The 20074-nt window shown below is 43.3% G+C and overlaps 3 protein-coding genes and 1 long non-coding RNA gene across 11 annotated transcripts in view; 2 read left to right on the top strand and 2 right to left on the bottom strand.

Annotated features, from left to right (window-relative positions):
* The window catches only part of LOC111858334 (sodium-driven chloride bicarbonate exchanger-like), a 38876-nt gene extending 28171 nt beyond the window's left edge, over positions 1-10705 (top strand). For 4 of the 7 annotated variants that reach the window (XM_072700785.1, XM_072700784.1, XM_072700782.1 and 1 more), the window contains 10 exons: positions 1348-1509; positions 1783-1896; positions 2018-2179; positions 3361-3612; positions 3906-3974; positions 4362-4535; positions 4981-5103; positions 5355-5416; positions 6202-6312; positions 9082-10705. In XM_072700785.1, the coding sequence (XP_072556886.1) occupies positions 1348-1509; positions 1783-1896; positions 2018-2179; positions 3361-3612; positions 3906-3974; positions 4362-4535; positions 4981-5103; positions 5355-5416; positions 6202-6312; positions 9082-9160 (1308 nt within the window). In that variant the 3' untranslated portion in view covers positions 9161-10705. Of the gene's footprint in view, positions 1-1347; positions 1510-1782; positions 1897-2017; positions 2180-3360; positions 3613-3905; positions 3975-4361; positions 4536-4980; positions 5104-5354; positions 5417-5808; positions 5872-6201; positions 6313-9081 lie in introns of all 7 variants that reach the window. The other 3 variants (XR_011983085.1, XR_011983086.1, XM_072700783.1) reach the window with 3 other exon arrangements.
* On the bottom strand, positions 3149-17073 carry LOC140578814 (serine/threonine-protein kinase pim-3-like). 2 transcript variants are annotated; one of them, XM_072700793.1, is made up of 6 exons: positions 15806-17073; positions 15002-15302; positions 14625-14801; positions 14397-14532; positions 12334-12510; positions 3149-5055 (listed from the first exon to the last, which is right to left on the bottom strand). In XM_072700793.1, the coding sequence occupies exons 1-4, from the start codon at positions 15824-15826 to the stop codon at positions 14435-14437; spliced, it is 597 nt and encodes a 198-aa protein (XP_072556894.1). In that variant the 5' UTR covers positions 15827-17073; the 3' UTR covers positions 3149-5055; positions 12334-12510; positions 14397-14434. The 2 variants fall into 2 exon arrangements, with proteins under 2 accessions (XP_072556894.1, XP_072556893.1); XM_072700792.1 differs by lacking the exon at positions 3149-5055 and adding an exon at positions 10808-12221.
* Positions 10808-13319, bottom strand: LOC140578699 (serine/threonine-protein kinase pim-3-like). Its single transcript, XM_072700502.1, has 4 exons — positions 13203-13319; positions 12716-12990; positions 12105-12615; positions 10808-11972 (listed from the first exon to the last, which is right to left on the bottom strand). Coding segments are annotated over exons 1-3 (750 nt in total). The 5' UTR covers positions 13205-13319; the 3' UTR covers positions 10808-11972; positions 12105-12142.
* Positions 17066-18535, top strand: LOC111858337 (uncharacterized). The gene is made up of 3 exons (XR_011983087.1): positions 17066-17080; positions 17859-17916; positions 18136-18535. It is a non-coding gene; the product is annotated as an uncharacterized lncRNA (long non-coding RNA).
* The last annotated feature ends 1539 nt before the right edge of the window (positions 18536-20074 follow it).

Raw genomic sequence — 20074 nt, 5'->3', positions numbered from 1 at the left:
TTTGCCCTGGAGCGCTGATCTCTGGGCTCTGTGATGTTTTCCCTGGAGCGCGGATCTCTGGGCTCTGTGAGGTTTTCCCTGGAGCGCGGATCTCTGGGCTCTGTGAGGTTTCCCTGGAGCGCGGATCTCTGGGCTCTGTGAAGTCTCCCTGGAGCGCGGATCTCTGGGCTCTGTGAAGTCTCCCTGGAGCGCGGATCTCTGGGCTCTGTGAGGTTTCCCTGGAGCGCGGATCTCTGGGCTCTGTGAAGTTTCCCTGCTCATCCATCAGTGTCACAGAACTAGCATCAGTTGCCAGTAAAGATGTTTACTGTGGCAATCAGAGCGGGTGCGTTTTTCAAAAGTACAACAGTTACCCACTTTAAATTTGATGCTGCAGAATTTCGGTCACAGTCACATTCAGCAGTGTGTTTATGCAGCTTGGTCGCCCTGTCATTGTAAAGAACATCAATAGTATGTGGCTATATGATGGACGGGCATGTCATCCAGGACGTCCGGCACTGTTTGCCCTGTGCTTTCGGAGATAGATCCCAGGCTCTCCCTCACCCGGGACTGCCTCAGCAAAAAAAAGCACGTGGTTATAGAGACAGAGGTATTTTATTAATCCTGAGGGAAATTGCAGGTTTACAGTGACACACACAACATTCACGAACACATGCAATTAGGCAATTAAAATATTTGGCAGTAATAAACAGTAGCAGTAAATAATAGATGACGATGAACAATAGTGGTACAAAGAATATTAGAGAAAGTATTGCACAGAATTCCATAGTAATAGCACAGTGGGTTGTACGATTAAAAAACATGAATGTGCAGTGAATGTGCAATGTGCCCAAGCGGTTCTTGTCCATTTAGACTGATGGTCACCTCCCCGCCATAGTGTGACTCGCTATAGAGTCTAATGGCCGAAGGTTGGAAAGATTAAAAAAAAACCTGATTTATTATTATAACACTTGTGATTATGATTAAATAATCCTGGTGCTTTAAATGCATACAGTTCGCTCTGCGAGCTGTGTGTGGGATCTTCAGTGAGCTTAAACAATAGGAGATGAACACGGACTGCTGAAGGGCTGTTACTGATCCCTACTATAAGCTGCAATTAGTGACATCATCATGAGGTATCATTCACCCTTAGTTTGCAGCTGCTATGCAGGCATGGCTAAAAGAGCGGCCCGTGCGTTTATTGCAAATTGAGGCCTGATATCTGTCTCTAGGGTCCAACAGCAGCCTTTCATGGTGCTTGAACAGAATGTCCGTCTCCTTTAATTCTGGTCCCTTAAATGTGGCGCGTCTTTCTGCCCCCTTGTGGTTCCCTGTGGGTCTTACCCCGACCCTCCCCTGTCCTCCCAGGACTGCCTGAAGAAGCGAGGCGAGTTTGTGGGTTCTGCCTGTGGCCCCCATGGCCCCTACGCCCCCGATGTGCTCTTCTGGTCCATCGTGCTCTTCTTCTCCACCGTGGCCATGTCATCTTTCCTGAAGGACTTCAAGACCAGCCGTTACTTCCCCACCAAGGCACGATGGCTTCCTTCACCTGTTCTGGAGTCAGTCTGTGGCGTGTGTTTGCTTTGCATGTGTGAGTGCATGTCTGATGCATCTATTGTATTTATTTATTGTATCTATTGTATTTTCACTCTTCTGCTTGATGTGAGGCTGTTTCTGTCTGATGACTCCCTCTAGTGGTAAATTCTGGGAGTGTAGCATTCTTTTAAATCCACATCCCGAGTTTGACTTTTTTATTGATGGTAATTACACTGGTCGGTCGTGCCTTGTTGTTATCTTCTACAGGTGCGATCCATCATCAGTGACTTTGCAGTCTTCATCACCATTGCCACAATGGTGCTTGTCGATTATGCTCTTGGGGTACAGTCTCCAAAGCTTCAGGTCCCCAACGAGTTCAAGGTAAAATCGATACTTATAGTACAGAGGTTGCTGTTCATCTACGCATTGAATGAATGGTGATTGTTTGTGTTTAAACTTTTACCTTAGCATTCATGTTTTGCCTTCCTGTACTTGACTTCAGCCCACCAGAGACGACCGCGGCTGGCTGGTCAACCCTTTGGGACCCAACCCATGGTGGACCATCCTTGTGACGGCTGTCCCTGCGCTGCTCTGCACCATCCTCATCTTCATGGACCAACAGATTACCGCTGTCATCATCAACAGGAAGGAGCACAAGCTGAAGGTGAATTCCCAACCACCTTTATTCATGGTGTTTCCGCGTCATTCCTATAGCAACGTAGAGTTGACGCAGCAATTCTCTGTCAGCCATAGCATTTATAAAGAATCATTTATGTTTTCATTGGTACCATTTATCAGTGCAGTGATTCCCAATCCAGTCCTCAGAGACCCCCAGACGGTCCACATTTTTGCTCCCTCCCAGCTCCTGTCCAGACGGCCCACATTTTTGCTCCCTCCCAGCTCCTGTCCAGATGGTCCACATTTTTGCTTGGGATCTTGGAGGGAGCAAAAACATGGACCGTCTGGGGGTCTCTGAGGGCTGGATTGGGAAACACTGTTTTAGCCTCATAATTCTAGGGCTGCAGATTTGATTCCTGCCTCTGCATCCATTCAGGATTTGTAAGTTTCCCTGGTATTTGCACCACTTCCCTCCCACAGTCAAAACATATGCAGTTTGGTGAATCAGTCATTTTAAACTGCCCATAGTCTAGGTGATTGTGAGTCTGCCTTGGGATTGATTTGCATCCAATTCAATGTCCCCCTACCTTGGGTCTTGTGCTTCTTGAGAAGGGCCCTAGGGGCTTGTAGCCCCATACTAGATAAGTAATTATGCAAGATGGATGGATTTTTTTATACTACTGAAACATGAAATGCAAATTTATAAACTCACTGTAATTTGTGTCAATCACGTTGAATTCTTTGGCTCTTTACTCTGTCTCTGGGTATGAACTCTTGCTGAGACTCCAATGGTTCTTAAGGTGGCTGCACACTTCAAACGATGTCCGGATGAAACGAAATCAAACAAGTCGGCAAGAACGCTTACTTAAAACAATGTTGCCACCTTGTTTGTTCAATGTCACTCCACAATCCTTGAGGGTTGAATGTTTTTGATGCGGCAGAATCGTACACAGAGCACAAATAAGCGTATTGTGGCGAGTGCAGGAGTCATTTTAATGAAGCAGATGACAGCTCGTTTAAAATGGAAGTTACACTCTTTATTAACAGCCGCTACTGGTTGAATACTAGTGGGGACACAGACGGAGAAACCAGCAATTCACACGAATTACATGCTATCGAAAAACAGGGGTTGTCAGTTGCATCGATTTCGCTTGGAGCATGCGCCACCTTTAAGCATGTGCCACAGGTCGTGCTGCCATCGCTGAACGTGAGCCTGTTAATCCACAGAAAGGCTGCGGCTACCACCTGGATCTCTTAATGGTGGGTGTGATGCTGGGCGTGTGCTCGGTCATGGGCCTGCCCTGGTTCGTGGCCGCCACCGTGCTCTCCATCTCGCACGTCAACAGCCTGAAGCTGGAGTCCGAGTGCTCAGCCCCCGGGGAGCAGCCCAAGTTCCTGGGCATCCGCGAGCAGAGGTTCACGGGCCTCATGATCTTCCTGCTGATGGGCTGCTCCGTCTTCATGACCTCCGTCCTCAAGGTCAGCAGCAAAGTGGACGCCTGTTAGGTGGTGAATTGACTAGCTCAGTGCATACAACCTACACCATCAAGAGAAGAGCCCAACATGAAAAATAATTTAAAAAAAAATTTAAAAAGTAATTTCGTGCTCTATACTGCTCTTATCGACAGGCTTTGCCTATTGTATTTGTGTATTGATGTTTGTCCTGAGCATTTAGTAATGAACGTGAAAAGCTCCTTGTGAAGCCTTTATTATTCACATGGGACTGTTTTTAGCCCATGACACTGAACCCTCCCCTCTCTGTTCCCTTTCAGTTTATTCCCATGCCTGTGCTTTATGGAGTTTTCCTTTACATGGGGGCGTCGTCCCTGAGGGGGATTCAGGTAAATACTAATGGACTCTAAGCAATTCACCAGTGGATTAGTTATGACAGTCTGATGTGTCCAATGATGGCTACAGCATGCCCAGCAATCTAGCTCTGAGATTCAATGTGGGCTGTCGTAGTCAGATTCAGGTACATAAATTCTTAGGCTGTTGTTGCCATTGGCTGACATTGTCTTTACTATGGCCCAGCTGTAGTTAGTGTCTAACAGAATGATCCGGTTTGATAACATGGCTTTATTTGATATTGGCTAATTACAGTTAGCATTTAAATGTGAGATCCAGGTTCTTAGGCTAGCCTAGCTGTCACTGCGGTGGACCAGACCAAATTGGCACCCAGTTGTGAAATTCAGGTTCTTAGGCTAACATCTGTTCTTGCCTTCGTCCAGTTCTTCGATCGCCTGAAGCTCTTCGGCATGCCTGCAAAGCACCAGCCTGATTTCATCTACCTGCGCCATGTGCCTCTGAGGAAGGTCCACCTCTTCACCATTATCCAGCTCAGCTGTCTGGTTCTCCTGTGGGTCATCAAAACTTCCAGAGCCGCAATCGTCTTCCCAATGATGGTAGCCACCTTCCCAGCTCCAGTCAGAGATCAGAATTCCACCATGGACCCCTTCAGCAACCCAGAATCCTTAAGCTTCTCAATTACCTAGCTTTAATTTTTTATTATAATGTTAGCTTTCTCAAAACTGTTACTTTACAACAACTGAATCACATCATGGTCAGAGGGCATCTATGCTAAATAGTAGTGATGGACAAAATGACGCTTCATGAACCATTTGTTGCATTTTTTGACCCCACTAGATGGGGCTCTCTATTCACATAAGGGCACAAAGCATGCACCAAAGCAAATCAAGAGCACCATCTAGTGGGCTCATAAAATACAGCAAATGGTTATTGAAGCGTCATTTTGTCCATCACTACTAAATAGCATATCTGTTGAACAAAAGCCTTAAACTACTGATGAAACCAGTTACGTTTAATGTCTGAGTGGATTCTTCTCCCCAGGTGTTGGCTCTGGTATTCATCCGCAAGCTTCTGGATTTCCTGTTCACCAAGCGGGAGCTGAGCTGGTTGGACGACCTGATGCCAGAGAGCAAGAAGAAGAAGCTGGAGGATGAACAACAGGAGGTACCATTTCATGAAGCCATCTGATTGGCAAAATGCACACGAATACCGCCCACTCAGTAGCTACAAAAATTAAATCTTAATAAATACACCAGTGAGGGTTGTATTAAATGTGTCCTTTATGTTAATGACTTTCTTGATTCTCCCTGGTTCTTGCTGGGCTAATATCTGGTCTCTGTTACGTTAAATTTGTTTTTATCCCTGTTGACTTGTGAGTGTGGTTCTGACTTTCAGTACCTTTCTCTGTCCTGTAGGAAGAGGAAAGTGTTGTGGCAGAAGAGGGGATTGTTCAGGTACCACTGGAGGGGCATTACAAGTAAGTTCTGATTGGACTATAGGAGCCACTACACAAAGACCAACCAATCAGAAGAAGCCAAATGGAAATTATAAAAACATGCATGTTTCTGCATTTGCTCCATTATGGCAAACATCCTGCCTACTCAAATATTCTTTGGGTGCAGTTGATAGAACTGTGCTTATCTGTTACTCACCTTGTGTAACTGATCAGTTATTGATCAGAAGAGTCCCAGTTTTAATGTATGCAATCCATCCTTGAGAAGGAACAGATTCTGTGTCCGTTACGTCGAAAATTATACTTCATCCCTGATGTCTTGTATTTTTGTATGATATTTATATATACACACATAAATGTATAATTTTGTGTATTTGTGTACGTATTTATACATTTTAGTTTTTGCCTATTTCTAGCTTCCACATGGGCAGTGGTGGCTTAATGGTTAGGGAAGCGCACTTGTAAGTGAAAGATTGCAGGTTCGAATCCCCGACCAGCAAGGTACCACTTAGGTACCCTGATCAAGGTACCGCCCCCCAAGCACTGCTCCCCGGGCGCTGAATTAGCTGCCCCCTACTATGTCGCAATGTCACATATGGGTTAAATGCAGAGGACACATTTCATTATTGTGTGCTGTGGGTATGTCAACAATAATCACTAAATTCTATTTTTTCTGTTCGTCGTTAATTACATTTTTCCAAAATTAAATATTTTTCAGCTTCTTTCCATTTGTTCCTGAGATTTATTGTCCTGTTGTTTATAAGTTTGTGTAGTTTATAAATATTGTTTATATATTTATGTTTTTACAGAGATGACCCTTCTACAGTGAATATTTCTGAGGAAATGGCGAAAGCCTCATTTGGTAATGAGTGGAAAGCCCTCAGCACGGACACTGCGAAGAAGGAGCCGGCATCCAAAAGGTTTCAGAACGTTTCTGTTTATCCTCAGATTAGCTGACATTCGGCGGCGTGCGTGACCCCACAGCACCTACATGTCCAGCAGAGTGTTCTGTCTCAGAGCTGTCCATGCCAATCGAGTCTGTCTAGCCTGTGCGACATTTTCGGTCCAGGCCAGAGTCGCGGGTGAAATGCTGGACATCTGGGCAGTTTGTCTCCTTCCTCTGATTCACATTAAGTACCAGAAAAGAATGAGGATTATTCCTGGCTGTCTTTACTTAGAAATGTAGATTGTAGTTCAGCTGAATGCTTGCCACTGTTTGGGATCTAAAATGACTCTCCCCTTGTTATCAGTAATAGATCCCAATAGTGGTTTGTCTCTTCCTCTTTACCTTATATGGGGACAATGTGCAAACTCCACTTACTCTGGAGGTGTGAGGCTACAGTTTTATAAAGACCCTGCATTTGACATTTTTCATAATTCTGCACATATTTTGTTCAGATGGTGAGCTTGGCGGCATAGTCAGATTTCCCATTCTTGCATTTTCACTCGATGCAAATTATCAATCATGTCTTCCCTTTGTAACACAGATGTTGATAGGCCTGCGGTGGAACGTACCAGAGCAAAGACTTCTGTTCTCGTGATCTCAGCAGCTGCTGTTCATTCTTAGAAACACTTTTACAATCCCTGTGTGTGTATGTGTGTGTGTGTGTGTGGGGAATCAACACAGACCCTGACAAATGTCTCATTCTGTTTCTCTCGTAAGCTCCCTTTCCTAACCCTCCTCAAAGCTGATTTCCCAAAGGTGAGTCCCCTTCCTGGCCTTTGTTCGCGTCGATGCCACCCTCTGTCGCCCCCTGCTGTTCTTTGGCTGAAAGTGTTGCCCACCTGTGATGCGCAGCATGCCTGTCTTCTCGTTCCTGAGTCTCCTGCTAGCTTTGGCTTGCAGCTGCATTGTAGATAGCGGGAGCCTGCTTGCGCATTCTGTCCATTAACACACTAGCCTTCCCAACACTGATGGACTGTGATCAACCTGCTGCATCTATTAACTTCACATTACATTTTATTTATTTACCCAAATGAGTCCTTGAGAAGCTAAGGGCCTGGCTCTGGGGCCCAGTGGTGAAATCACTCTGGCAAGCCTGGGATTTGAACCAGTGACCTTCTACAGGCGCCATATCCTAACCTACTGAACCACACACTACTCCCCTGTGGTCCTTTTTACAACTTTTGGTTTGATACTTGTTACAAAGCATGCTCTGATTGTGTTTTATTTTGGGGGGGGGGGGGGGCGCTTATACTGAACTGTATGAGGAGTCTGCATGGGCTGCTCTGCATGGAGCGGGGTTGTGGGGAGATGTTGCTGCATGTCTTGTCCACTGCTTTTATCCTGGTTTCTGTGCAAAAAAAACGACCAGTCTGGGGTCATGGCAGTGAGATCCAAAGTGGTTCTGCATGGAACTCAAAAATGAGTGCTGACTCTTTATTACTGATATGAAATGGTATTTAAATTTCCCCCACGTACATTTTCACAGTTCTCTGTGTTACTGGAGCAGCTCAGGTTAAGTGTTTTGCTAATATAAGACTAGAGCTGACAAAATTCTCATCACATTAAGTTAGTGTCCTTCACCACTTGCTACATGCTAATGTTAGTGCGGAACATTTTAGTAAAAGACTGCTTCACATGTAAGCTTTGTGATCCATCTGATTGTCATATCTCTTATGCTCACATGTAGATATCCTTAAGTGGCATAAAACATGTGCAATTTATCTGAATTGCTCTCAGTTAACAAATACGTATATACAGTAGGTCTTAGTATGCATACACAGATATGCATACCAAGACATTTTGGACAATTCTATGCTTCCCACTTTGTGGGAACAGTTTGGGGAAGGCCCTTTTCTGTTTCAGCATGACTGTGCCCCAAAACAAAAAGCAAGGTCTATAAAGACATGGTTGGGTGAGTTTGGTGTGGAAGAACTTGACTGTCCCACACAGAGACCTGACCTCAACCCCATCAGACACATTTCGGATGGAATAGAATGGAGATAGAATGCGAGCCAGGCCTTCACGTCCAACATCAGTGCCTGACATCACAAATGCTTTTCTGGACGAATGGGCAAAAATTCCCGCAGACACTGCAATGTCTTGTGGAAAGCCTCCCCAGAAGAGTGGCAGCTCTTATAGCTGCAAAGGGGGGACCAGCTCAAGTAAAATTTCATGTGGGTATAATGGCTAGGTGTCCTGATACTTTTGTCCTTATAGTGCAGGAGTAAGCAACTCTGATCCTGATGTGCTGGTATTCAGCAGGTTTGCTATCCTACCTGATGCGTTACTATCTGCCTGAGATCAGCTGTGGTTCACCAGAGATCAGGTTAGATGGAAAACCTGCTGGACACTGGCACTCCAGGATTAGGGTTGCCTGCTCCTGATATAGCGTATACCAGGGGTCTCCAACTCCGGTCCTGGAGAGCTACCGTCCAGTAGGTTTTCTATCATACCCAGCTTCTGATGAGCCACACCTGTTCTCAGGTAAATACCAGGAACAGGTGTGGCTCATCAGAAGCCAAGTGGGACAGAAAACCTACTGGATAGCTCTCCAGGACCGGAGTTGGAGACCCCAGGCGTATACCCTCTACTCAGCACACCAGGCCTAGCTTGTCTCGGTTCTTCCAGGCCCAGATGTTTGGGTGACCTACGCTCTCAGGCAGCAAACATCATCATGTGAATTAAGGGGCCACACCCACTAATTAACGTGCAGCCTTGCAATGTGTTCCCCTCCCCTTTGCAGTGTATCCAACTGCGCCGTGAGGAAACACCAGTGGAGAACCCGTCTGGAGAAGGGCTTCGACAGGGAAACCAGTCTTTGACGATTTTCCCGGGCTGTGGTGCTTTGTGGTGAATCAGAATGGTTTGTCAGCGTGAAATATTCTGTATGTCATATCTGTACCTTCTCCCGTCTCCACATGAAGCCATTTTCTGTGTATGTGTGTGCAAGTGTGTGCCTCTTCAGGGAGCTGAGGGTGACGTCTAACAGCAAAGACAAATTTACTCTTTTCTCTGTGCGCCAGTGTGAGATAATATACCAGCAGATGACGATGAAGAGGAAAAGACCATCTGAGCTGCACGCAGATTGGTGGCGTTGCACGTTTCCTGCAGCCACTTTTAAATTAAAAGGTACTTTTATTTTAAAGTAGATAGTATGTATTTTGTATATTTTTTATTGGTTTTATAGAATATGGTACAATCACTCTGGAAATATTACCATTGGGAAGATCATGAAAAAAATGCTTATATGATTCTGAAAAGAGAATATGTCCTGGTATTACAATGCTCTGGAAGTAAATGTAAATGTACATGTGAAAATGTGACAGTAGATTTTTGTTGCATGCATTAACATATTTATTCGATTACAGCGCACTAAATGAGCTTAGCTAATGATATTGGTCACATTGGTTTACCTCATAAGAGACGATGCTTAAACTGAACATGACCTGATTTTTTTATTAAAAAATATGTTGCATATGTACCTAATGTATGTTCCAAGAATTATGTGTTCTTTATTTTTTGACAGTGTTATGAACCAAATTAAGTTATCATCTCTTTGTTTTACTGAGTTACACTGAATGGATCAAATGGATGTAATCACTGAGCCTGAAGGTCAACAGAATGGAAAAATAACTTGATTTTCTGTGTAATATACCTGCCATAGTAATCTGGTTTCTATTAGGTTTCATTCTGTAATATAGCATAAGCAAACGTCTGCCATTAACATTCTTTTGTCACAGGTCTGTGTTTACAAATTATTTTAGCAATATGGATCCCACATTCACACCAGGACAGATTAGAATCGACTGTATGGAGATATTGTTTAAGATGAGAGAATGTGTATTTATTTGCAAAATAATGCAAATAACTCCTTTTAGCATAAGAACAAAATATGTAATCTGTCATACTTAAGGAAGGACTCCACACCTTTTTATATAAAATAATTTTGTTATGATTTGAAATATAAAGCCAAAATAAAATATATTTACTTACTGTTATTAGCGTCATGTACAAGTTTAGAAATTAACACTTTCTTGATTGCTGTTTATTTTTTAACCTTTTGTCGTATGGTTATTAGAGAATTTTAGGTTTTGTAAACATAGAGTAGAAACAAAATATAACGTATGCACTTTAGTGCATAAATGATTAAACTCCTAAAAATGTATAGTGGTCTAAGGGGCGTGTTGTAAAGTACCCATTTTTTGTTTAATCATAGCCTTAAATTAGTTCTTGTACCTTATGAAACGATCGGTATAATTTTTCTGTGGATGCCATCAACAGACAACTTAATTTTATTTCAAATGTCCTTGTAAGTGTAACTTATTTCTAAAGTGTATAAGTGAAAGCCAATAAATAATTGAAAATGCCCTTTTTGCAGTCATGGTTTCACAGAGCATCATCCCTGCTGGAGGACAAGGTCTGAACTTTCATTTTGAAGGTGTGAGTGTAAGGAATGAAGAAGCCAGGAATTGCTTCACCCAGAACATTTTACCTGCTTAGTTACAAAACATCAGCAGATGCAGTGAGAATAATACAGGAATACATAACCCAGATAACACACATATATTGAAATGACATTGATTCCATATCAGACAAAAAGGCTGAAACAACGTTGATCTTCAATCTTTCACCTTATATTAACATTGAATCAAGGTTTTGTCACCATCAATTTTTCAATATTGAAAATCTAACCAAAAATCAATTCAGTTTCAACATTAATAATTTTACACTGACCATAATTCAACGCATTTAACTATAATTCAACACTGAAACAATAACATGATGCTATCTTAGGGTTATCAGATAATCCATGTCAGGGAGGACACTCTGAGCTAGGACAGGAATTGTAAATTACCATTTCAATTACAAGGACCTGGATTTCACTTGAGCACTGAGTTCTTGCTGTGTGCTGATTGGTCAGTCTCCTATAATCATGCATGTGTCACTAATGTTAATGTGAAACAGCTGGATGAGTCTTTCAGTCAAGGAAACAACTGGTTTGTTTCCTTAACTGAAAGACTCATCCAGCTCCAGAAGAGCGGAACTATTTAGCCAAACACAGGAGCCTTTCAGTTTGAAAGTAGTTTGTAAAACCCAAAGTAGCTCAAAGTGCCCTCCCTGACATGGATTATCTGGTCACCCTATGCTAGCTGGGAAGTTATGCGCTGCTGATATTATCTTCTAGAGGTGAAGACATGGGTGATGACAAATGAGACAGAGAAACTGCAAGTGTTTTTATAATAATAATTACAAAAAGTAAGGTAATAAAACTGTGACATGCTTATAAACGCGCAGACTAGGCTCAAATTGAAAATCTCACTCCAGCCAACTGTGCGGTGGCTCAGACAGGCCAACACAACACAAAAGCCGCAACACAAATACAGAAACGGAAATGGACCACGACGGAAATGCGGCGGCCTGTCTATGGAGCACTAGCGCCACCACGTGTCTGGCCAGATCCTCTGACAGGAACCCTCCCTTTGACCTGCTGAACTGGAAGAGATCCTGGCAGGGATCTAGCCTTTCCAGAATCATAATGTAGTCATCCAGCCTGTCAAACCAATCAAGGAGCTTCAGCACGTCAGTGCACGATTTCTCAGTGCCTTCCACTGCCTTGCCTCAGAGGATAAGTTTCTAAAGCAAAGAACAACAATGGTTCCTTTACGAACGGTCGGCAAGGGTTATGAGCTACCTTGACGTAAAGCAGCTGCTACATCATCTGTATGTTTTGTTTTCCTATTATTTTTCAATGAAAGATTAGCAAACATTTCTAGAGGCAGAGGTACTTTTTGCAGAGACCCTGGTCAGCAGTGCCGAAACCAAGGATGCAGCTCGATCTGCTCCATGGTCTGGCAATCTGCTGCCTTTCGCTTCAGGCACTGCCTAATAAGATTCCGGCAGTTTGTGAGAGAATACATTGGCAGAGTCACATAGTCATAATGCAACACTCCCTTTTGGGGGACTCGAGTCACGGGACAAAAAGTAAGCTGCTCACCAGGAGAGACCGACAGGGGAAATTTCAAGCGGCCTCGAATGGCTGCCCTCTTGCTGGGGAAGGGCAGATAGCCGCACACAAGCTGGTAGAGCGTCACCCCCAGAGACCACACCGTGCAGGGGCCAGCTCTGTATTTTTGAGTGAGGAACCACTCTGGGGGAGTGTAGTCCTCTGTCCCTGAAAGAACAAGGTGAAGTTTTTCATACAGCTGGGTATTTTTACTGAAGTGAGTCAGGTTAGGACCCCAGAATACAAATCCAGCTCCTACAGTATAGTGGGAGTTTCATCACAAATCCAGACTTCTTGATCACTATGTTAACCGCTACCTGCTACTAAACTAGGGGTTAGTTTAACAGACTTTTAATCAGCCTCTCTCACTAACTTGCCAATTCGGTGTAGACCGAATCCCTCCAGATGTCTCCACAGCTAAAATCGATTAGTTTTACCTGTAGAATTTCCATTTGGATAAGGAGGATCTCTGGTTTGAGGTCTCGATGTAGTACATTATGTTTCTGGCAGTGGCACAAGACCTGGAGCACTTGTGCCAGCACATGTCTGGCCAGATCCTCTGCCAGGAACCCTCCCTTTGACCTGCAGAATTGGAAGAGATCCTGGCAGGGATCTGGCCTTTTCAGAATCATAATGTAGTCATCCAGCCTGTCAAACAAATCAAGGAGCTTCAGCACGTCAGTGCACGATTTCTCAGTGCCTTCCACTGCCTTGCCTCAGAGGATAAGTTTCTAAAGCAAAGAACAACAATGGTTCCTTTACGAACGGTCGGCAAGGGTTATGAGCTACCTTGATGTAATGCAGCTGCTACATCATGTGTATGTTTTGTTTTCTTATTTTTCAATGAAAGATTAGCAAACATTTCTAGAGGCAGAGGTACTTTTTGCAGTGACCCTCAGGTCACTGGTCAGCAGTGCTGAAGCCAAGGATGGAGCTCACTCTGCTCCATGGTCTGGCAATCTGTTGCCTTCCGCTTCAAGCACTGCCTAATAAGATTCCGGCAGTCTGTGAGAGAATACATTGGCAGAGTCACATAGTCATAATGCAACACTCCCTTTTGGGGGACTCGAGTCACGGGACAAAAAGTAAGCTGCTCACCAGGAGAGACCGACGGAGGAAATTTCAAGCGGCCTCGAATGGCTGCCCTCTTGGTGGGGAAGGGCAGATAGCCGCACACAAGTTGATATAGTGTCACCCCCAGAGACCACACCGTGCAGGGGCCAGCTCTGTATTTCTGAGTGAGGAACCACTCTGGGGGTGTGTAGTCCTCTGTCCCTGAAAGAACAAGGTGAAGTTTTTCATACAGCTGGGTATTTTTACTGAAGTGAGTCAGGTTAGGACCCCAGAATACAAATCCAGCTCCTATACTGGGAGTTTCATCACAAATCCAGACTTCTTGATCACTAGGTTACCCACTACCTACTACTAAAACCTGGGTTAATTTAACAGACTTTTAATCAGCCTCTCTCGCTAACCTGCAAATTCGGTGTAGACTGAATCCCTCCAAATGTCTCCACAGCCAAAATCTATCAGTTTTACCTGTAGAGACTGTATTTGGATGAGGAGGTTTTCTGGTTTCAGGTCTCGATGTAGTACATTATGTTTCTGGCAGTGGCGCAAGGCCTGGAGCACTTGCGCCACCACGTGTCTGGCCAGATCCTATTTAAGATGGCTGATGTCAGAGCACACTGTGATGTTTATGCCTTCTGTCCCTGTGTCTAGATGCCGCTATCCTGCACTTACTGTCTTATGGCACACGTCACATCAGTCTTCTGCAAAAGAAAGTATGAGGGCACTGAAAAGAAAGCTGTGCTCAGGAACCAACAGGAACTGGTTATGAGCTACCTTGACGTAAAGCAGCTGCTACATCATCTGTATGTTTTGTTTTCCTATTATTTTTAAATGAAAGATTAGCAAGCCTTTCTAGAGGCAGAGGTACTTTTTGCAGTGACTCTCAGCTCACTGGTCAGCAGTGCTGAAGCCAAGGATGGAGCTCACTCTGCTCCATGGTCTGGCAATTAGCAAAATTAGCAAATTAGCAAAGATTAGCACACCTTTCTAGAGGCAGAGGTACTTTTTGCAGTGACCCTGATCAGCAGCGCCGAAACCAAGGATGCAGCTCGATCTGCTCCATGGTAAGGCGATCTGCTGCCTTCCGCTTCAAGCACTGCCTAATTAGTTTGCGGCAGTCTGTGAGAGAATACATTGTCAGAGTCACATAGTCATAATGCAACACTCCCTTTTGGGGGACTTGAGTCACGGGAATAAAGTAAGCTGCTCACCAGGAGAGACCGACGGAGGAAATTTCAAGCGGCCTCGAATGGCTGCCCTCTTGGTGGGGAAGGGCAGATAGCCGCACACAAGTTGATATAGTGTCACCCCCAGAGACCACACCGTGCAGGGGCCAGCTCTGTATTTTTGAGTGAGGAACCACTCTGGGGGAGTGTAGTCCTCTGTCCCTGAAAGAACAAGGTGAAGTTTTTCATACAGCTGGGTATTTTTACTGAAGTGAGTCAGGTTAGGACCCCAGAATACAAATCCAGCTCCCATACTGGGAGTCTGATCACAAATCCAGACTTCTTGATCACTAGGTTACCCACTACCTGCTACTAAAACCTGGGTTAATTTAACAGACTTTTAATCAGCCTCTCTCACTAACCTGCAAATTCGGTGTAGACTGAATCCCTCCAAATGTCTCCACAGCCAAAATCTATCAGTTTTACCTGTAGAGACTGTATTTGGATGAGGAGGTTTTCTGGTTTCAGGTCTCGATGAAGCACATTATGTTTCTGGCAGTGGCGCAAGGCCTGGAGCACTTGCGCCACCACGTGTCTGGCCAGATCCTCTGACAGGAACCCTCCCTTTGACAAGCAGAATTGGAAGAGATCCTGGCAGGGATCTTTCCTTTCCAGAATCATAACGTACTCATCGAGCCCTTCAAACCAGTCAAGGAGCTTGAACTGGAAGACACAAACAGGTTTGTAATGACCTTAGATAGTATTTACTGCCAGGTTGGTGACACTGAACCCATCATTAGAATTTTACACAGACGTACAAAAATACTGCCGGCATCATTCCACTTAACAACCACAATAACTTCTAACACAGGCCAATGCGACCAGCGGCTCGGATAACCTTAGCTAGCAACACTGGCTAAGATTTAACACACGATGGACGGACATGTGGTAGAGTTTTGCGGAGATATTCACTAATTTTGATAACAAGCTCTCACCATAATCGCTAATTTTTACTTTAAGCCCACTTTCGTTTTAGTTATATTTAGCATGGATAGGACTATATCAGCTATAGCTGTCAGCTCACCCTGTTAGCCTGTCTGACTAAAAGGACTACGGCTTCCATAATGTCAGTCAGTGTAAACTAAGTTAGAAAACTTAATGTTTGATAGAGATATTTAACAGACTAACATGATGTCAGTCTTGATATAGTTTCAAAATGCACTTACCAAGAACCACAAACAGATCATCACTGTTTGCTGTGACTCTTTTGTTGACTATTAGTGAGGCGCACGCGCATCTGCGAGTTTCAGAAAAGCGCGGTTCAATTTTGGCGGGTCCGGCCATAATATTTAAAAATAAATAAGGTATTTGAAAATACTATTTATCAGTGAATTTGTATATTTTCCCCCTGTCATGGTTGGGTTTCCTCCGAGTTCCCCCCCACAGTCCGTAAGTGTGAAGGCGTGTGTGAATGGTGTGTGTCCCCGTCAATGGATTGGCGTCCCTTCCTGGGTTACTACCTGCCTCGGGGATATTGAAAATGGATGGATGGATAATTATTATTTATCCATTCTCTAATAAGTTGTGTTTTATTCGTTCTGAAGCCGAAAGTATTTCGACCAAGTATACTGTCTTGTTCGGCGACGAATAAAATTAAGAAAAAACTGAGCCGATACGAAATGTTGTCTAATGTGTCTGGGTCGTCACAGACAGTGTAGCACGTTTATGTGAAACTTAGCAAAAATGCAAGAAAATGAGAAAAGCGAACAAGAGCTGGTCACCGAACGACAGTCCTCTTGCGCTGTATGGAAATATTTCCTATTCCCCAGAGACAATACGGTGCAAAAACAAGCGATTTGTCGGCACTGCCTCGTGCCTGTTGGTACAACTGGCGGCAACAGCTCCCAACTTATTTTACAAAATTCCGTTAGAGTTACAGTGTAAGTGCACTATTGACATGGCATTTCCTGACAGATCATTAGCCAACACATAATATATGCCTAAAGTAGATGATTTCAGCAAGCATTCTTACTAATCAAAATTTGTTAAGCAAAATTTTTTCTATTGTGGTACTTCGATCGCTGTTCCCTTCAACGAATTTAATACATCATGTACTATTTAAATCAATTTATAATATTTACTTATTCAATCATAATACACTGCCATAAAATATAAGGGTTAAATACACTATGGTAAAATTCACGTATAAGTTATTCAGATGCACTTGTATCACCACAATTAATTAAAGAGGTTCCTCCACTGTAAAAAATAGACCTTCTTATTTTTAATTATTATTATTAAAATATTCTCACATTGAAATTAAATAAATATAGGAAACGCTTTGATCTTCTGGTTAACACGTTAAATTTGCCAATTTCCCCCTAAAATCTTGAAAATAAAAGGTACCCCAAAACTTACCGCGGATGCATATCATAACTGGCCGTGAAATGTAGTTGGAGATGGAAGCAGCCAGAGGCGGGAAGAGCGAGCGAGCCGGGAAGGTGAGTACAAATTTTATGTTTTAATATAAGTGGTAAGCAGAAAAAAAAACGTTTGTTTTGTCAGTGAAATGTTCTGTATATGGCTGTTATTTTGGGCATAAATTTTCCCGTAGTGTTAAGTGATAAATAATTACATTAGTCCCCCGTATCTGCGGGTGATACGTTACAAGACCAGCCGCAGATGGCCGAAACCGCGGATAAAGCTAAACCACCCACGGACCTCAAATATAACGTGATTATCCTGTACTTACATATGGTAATTGATAAAGCACATTAAGGCATTACCAACATAAAATGCATGGACCATTATACAGTACTGTACAGCTGTACTTTATCGAACGAAAGAGATTTTGACGCTTTAGCAAGAGATAAACGAGCATATATCATGTATCGACCATACTATTTTGCTTGAATACAAATCAGAATAATGTAGTGAACGGCTCTGGGTGTGGTCGCTCCCTGCATGTTAATGAGGAACACCTGGGGAGGGGTTAATAAAATATTTTCTTCTGCCTTGGCGTCCTTATTTGGCTGGGCCTCCCCAGCATTATTAAATCAAAGGTGGTGGCAGTAAATATCGGCCTGGTTCTCTTATGTAGCGTACTTGTTACAGGAAATTACAAGTCACTCCTTTTTGCTTTTGTTAGAATCTTCCATACTGTGAAATTATTTTATGAATAGCAGTTATTTTTGCAAGATTTCTCCACATGCTAATATTTAGGCAATTTCATGCCATTTCCATTACTGACTAATGATTCCATTGCTGTATTCTTACTAGGAGGTCAGTATATCACCAGCCCTGCAGCACTGAAGCCAGAACATCACCAGCCGTGCAGGTGGCTAGTCCGACTCCAGCCGCATGGCACACAAAGTTAGGACTGTAGTCAATTATATGCATTTCTTGGAGTTCATATGTGTACTAAGACAATCAACCATTTTAATAGTTATGAAGCTAATGAATTGTCATTTTCCCAAAGTGCTTACCAAAACTAGTAATACATGTGTTTTACCGATCGATATACTGATAGTTGGTTTAATTGTTATACTCTTGCAAGGAGGCCAACATATCACCAGCCCTGCAGCACAACACCAGCCAATCATCAGCCCCGTAGCAGGCACACCAAGAAAAGCAATGAATTCCATTCTTTGCCAGGTCCTGACTGTACTTGAAGAAATTAAGGATACACAGCAAATCAATGGAAAAATGTTAAATGCACTCTTGAAACATGGAGACTCAGTGCAGCTTCCTGAAGGTGCAAATTTTCCTTTGACCAACTTTGCTGATATGGATTCACTGGAAGAAAGACTGGCTGATCCTACATTTATGAATAATGTAGTAAAAATTTAATATCTTAGTTGATTTGGATTGACAGGTTCAGTTTGATTGTACAGTGAATTTCATTGTAATAAATGTTACTGTGCGTGAACTATATTTTCAGATTTCTGTACTCTCTGAAATAGGTGGTGCTATTTCCTGGTGACTTGTGACTGTGTCCTGAGGGACAACCTCTTTGGGTGCCATGGCAAGTGAGCATTCCGTAATCACCAGCTTTTTGAAGTTGTATATAGTAAGTACACTTTAACCATCTAGTTCTCTCTTGCTGGGGAGAGAGAGATTTCTTATATCCTAGTAGAGGCTGTGGAAAAAGTTTACTCTACCATCCTTAATGTGATATATGTTAAGTGGAAGCCTGTGAAAATGCATTGGTATTGACTTATCATTTGAATATCACATAACACTTGAATTGGAAAACCACTATTTCAGTTTTCCAATTTGCATTATGGTTCAGATGGTCCACATATTCTTACTAAAACAGAGATCAGCACTAGGCCACCGTAGGACATTTGTGATTTTGTTCCTGTGCTATAACAACATCAAGACATTTTGGACAGTTCTATACTTTTATCTTTGAAATGAATTTGCTTTATTAACCCCTGTAGTGAAATTTTCTTTTGCCTATCCCCTCTTGCTCTCCATAGATGAGAGCAAGCTTAGCAGTGACGGGCTTCTCCTGTAGCAGTGCCCAGGGAGCTGGGGGTTTCTCTCAAGGGTCCACAGGTATGCTGAGGCTGGGCTTGAACTGGTGACCTTCTAGTTACCAGCGCGGAGGCCTAATCCTCTGAGCCACACCAAATATAACACATTTGAATTCCACACAGAACCCACTTGGGTAGACTCATGTGGGTCCTCCACGGAACCTATGGCCAAACCTAATTTGAATCAGTTATATTTCCCATTTAAAACACACATGGGCCCACATGAAGATATGGTCTGGGTCTGATATGGGTCCAGTCACAATTGCCCAAATGGGACCCAGTTGTATCCCATTTGGATCCCATTTGGTTCCCTATTTTCAATCCATGGATCACCAAGGATCCTCTGTTTCCTTTAGACCAGGGGTAGCCAATCTTATCCGCAAAGGGCCGGTGTGTATATGGGTTTTCACTGCAACTCCCTAATTAGATTACTAATTAGAGGACTGGCTGAAAGAGTCCTCACACCTGGGTTTGAACAGCTGACCTACAGGTTATCCCAAAAACCTGTATACACACCGGCCCTTTGCGGATAAGATTGGCTACCCCTGCTTTAGTCCACACACACACACACACACACACTTGTACAAAACCACTGTGCTATACAAGAACTGGATAAGGGATATTAGGCCTGAATTAAGCCATAAAGATTCTCCAGGATCCTGATCCTGAAGTGGTGCTGTAGCCGACACGCTGGGATATACAGACCCAGAATCAGACCCAGTGCCCTGGGAGAGTGATCCCAACCGTAGTCTCTACTACAGTGGTATTGTGCCTGAGATAGAAAGACAAATTTTAAAAATCGGTTATAACGATCATCTGCTTGTAATGATCAATTTCACATAGACAAAAGTGCTCACTGCAGTGGTTACAGGAAAAATAGATTTTTGTGCTCTACATGTGATTCTATAAAATTTCTGAACCCTTTCAAATTCTATCTTCCTGCATAAATATGATCTG

The sequence above is a fragment of the Paramormyrops kingsleyae genome, chromosome 16 (genome assembly GCF_048594095.1).
Source record: "Paramormyrops kingsleyae isolate MSU_618 chromosome 16, PKINGS_0.4, whole genome shotgun sequence".
Lineage (NCBI taxonomy): Eukaryota > Metazoa > Chordata > Actinopteri > Osteoglossiformes > Mormyridae > Paramormyrops > Paramormyrops kingsleyae.
Note: the sequence above shows the minus strand (reverse complement) of the source record. Positions and strands in the feature narration are given on the sequence as shown.

Bases quoted from the DNA above. Each gene is read 5' to 3' on its own strand.
- LOC140578699 (XM_072700502.1), bottom strand. The intron at 12,616-12,715 runs GTTAGTGAGAGA...ATTTGTGATGAA, and splicing joins GGTCTACACCGAATTGGCAA to ACTCCCACTATACTGTAGGA.
- LOC140578814 (XM_072700793.1), bottom strand. From the start codon at position 15,826: ATGATCTGTTTGTGGTTCTTG. The intron at 14,802-15,001 runs GTTAGTGAGAGA...TTGTTCTTTCAG, and splicing joins AGTCTACACCGAATTTGCAG to GGACAGAGGACTACACTCCC. The intron at 14,533-14,624 runs GTGAGCAGCTTA...ATTCTCTCACAG, and splicing joins TCCTCCGTCGGTCTCTCCTG to ACTGCCGCAAACTAATTAGG.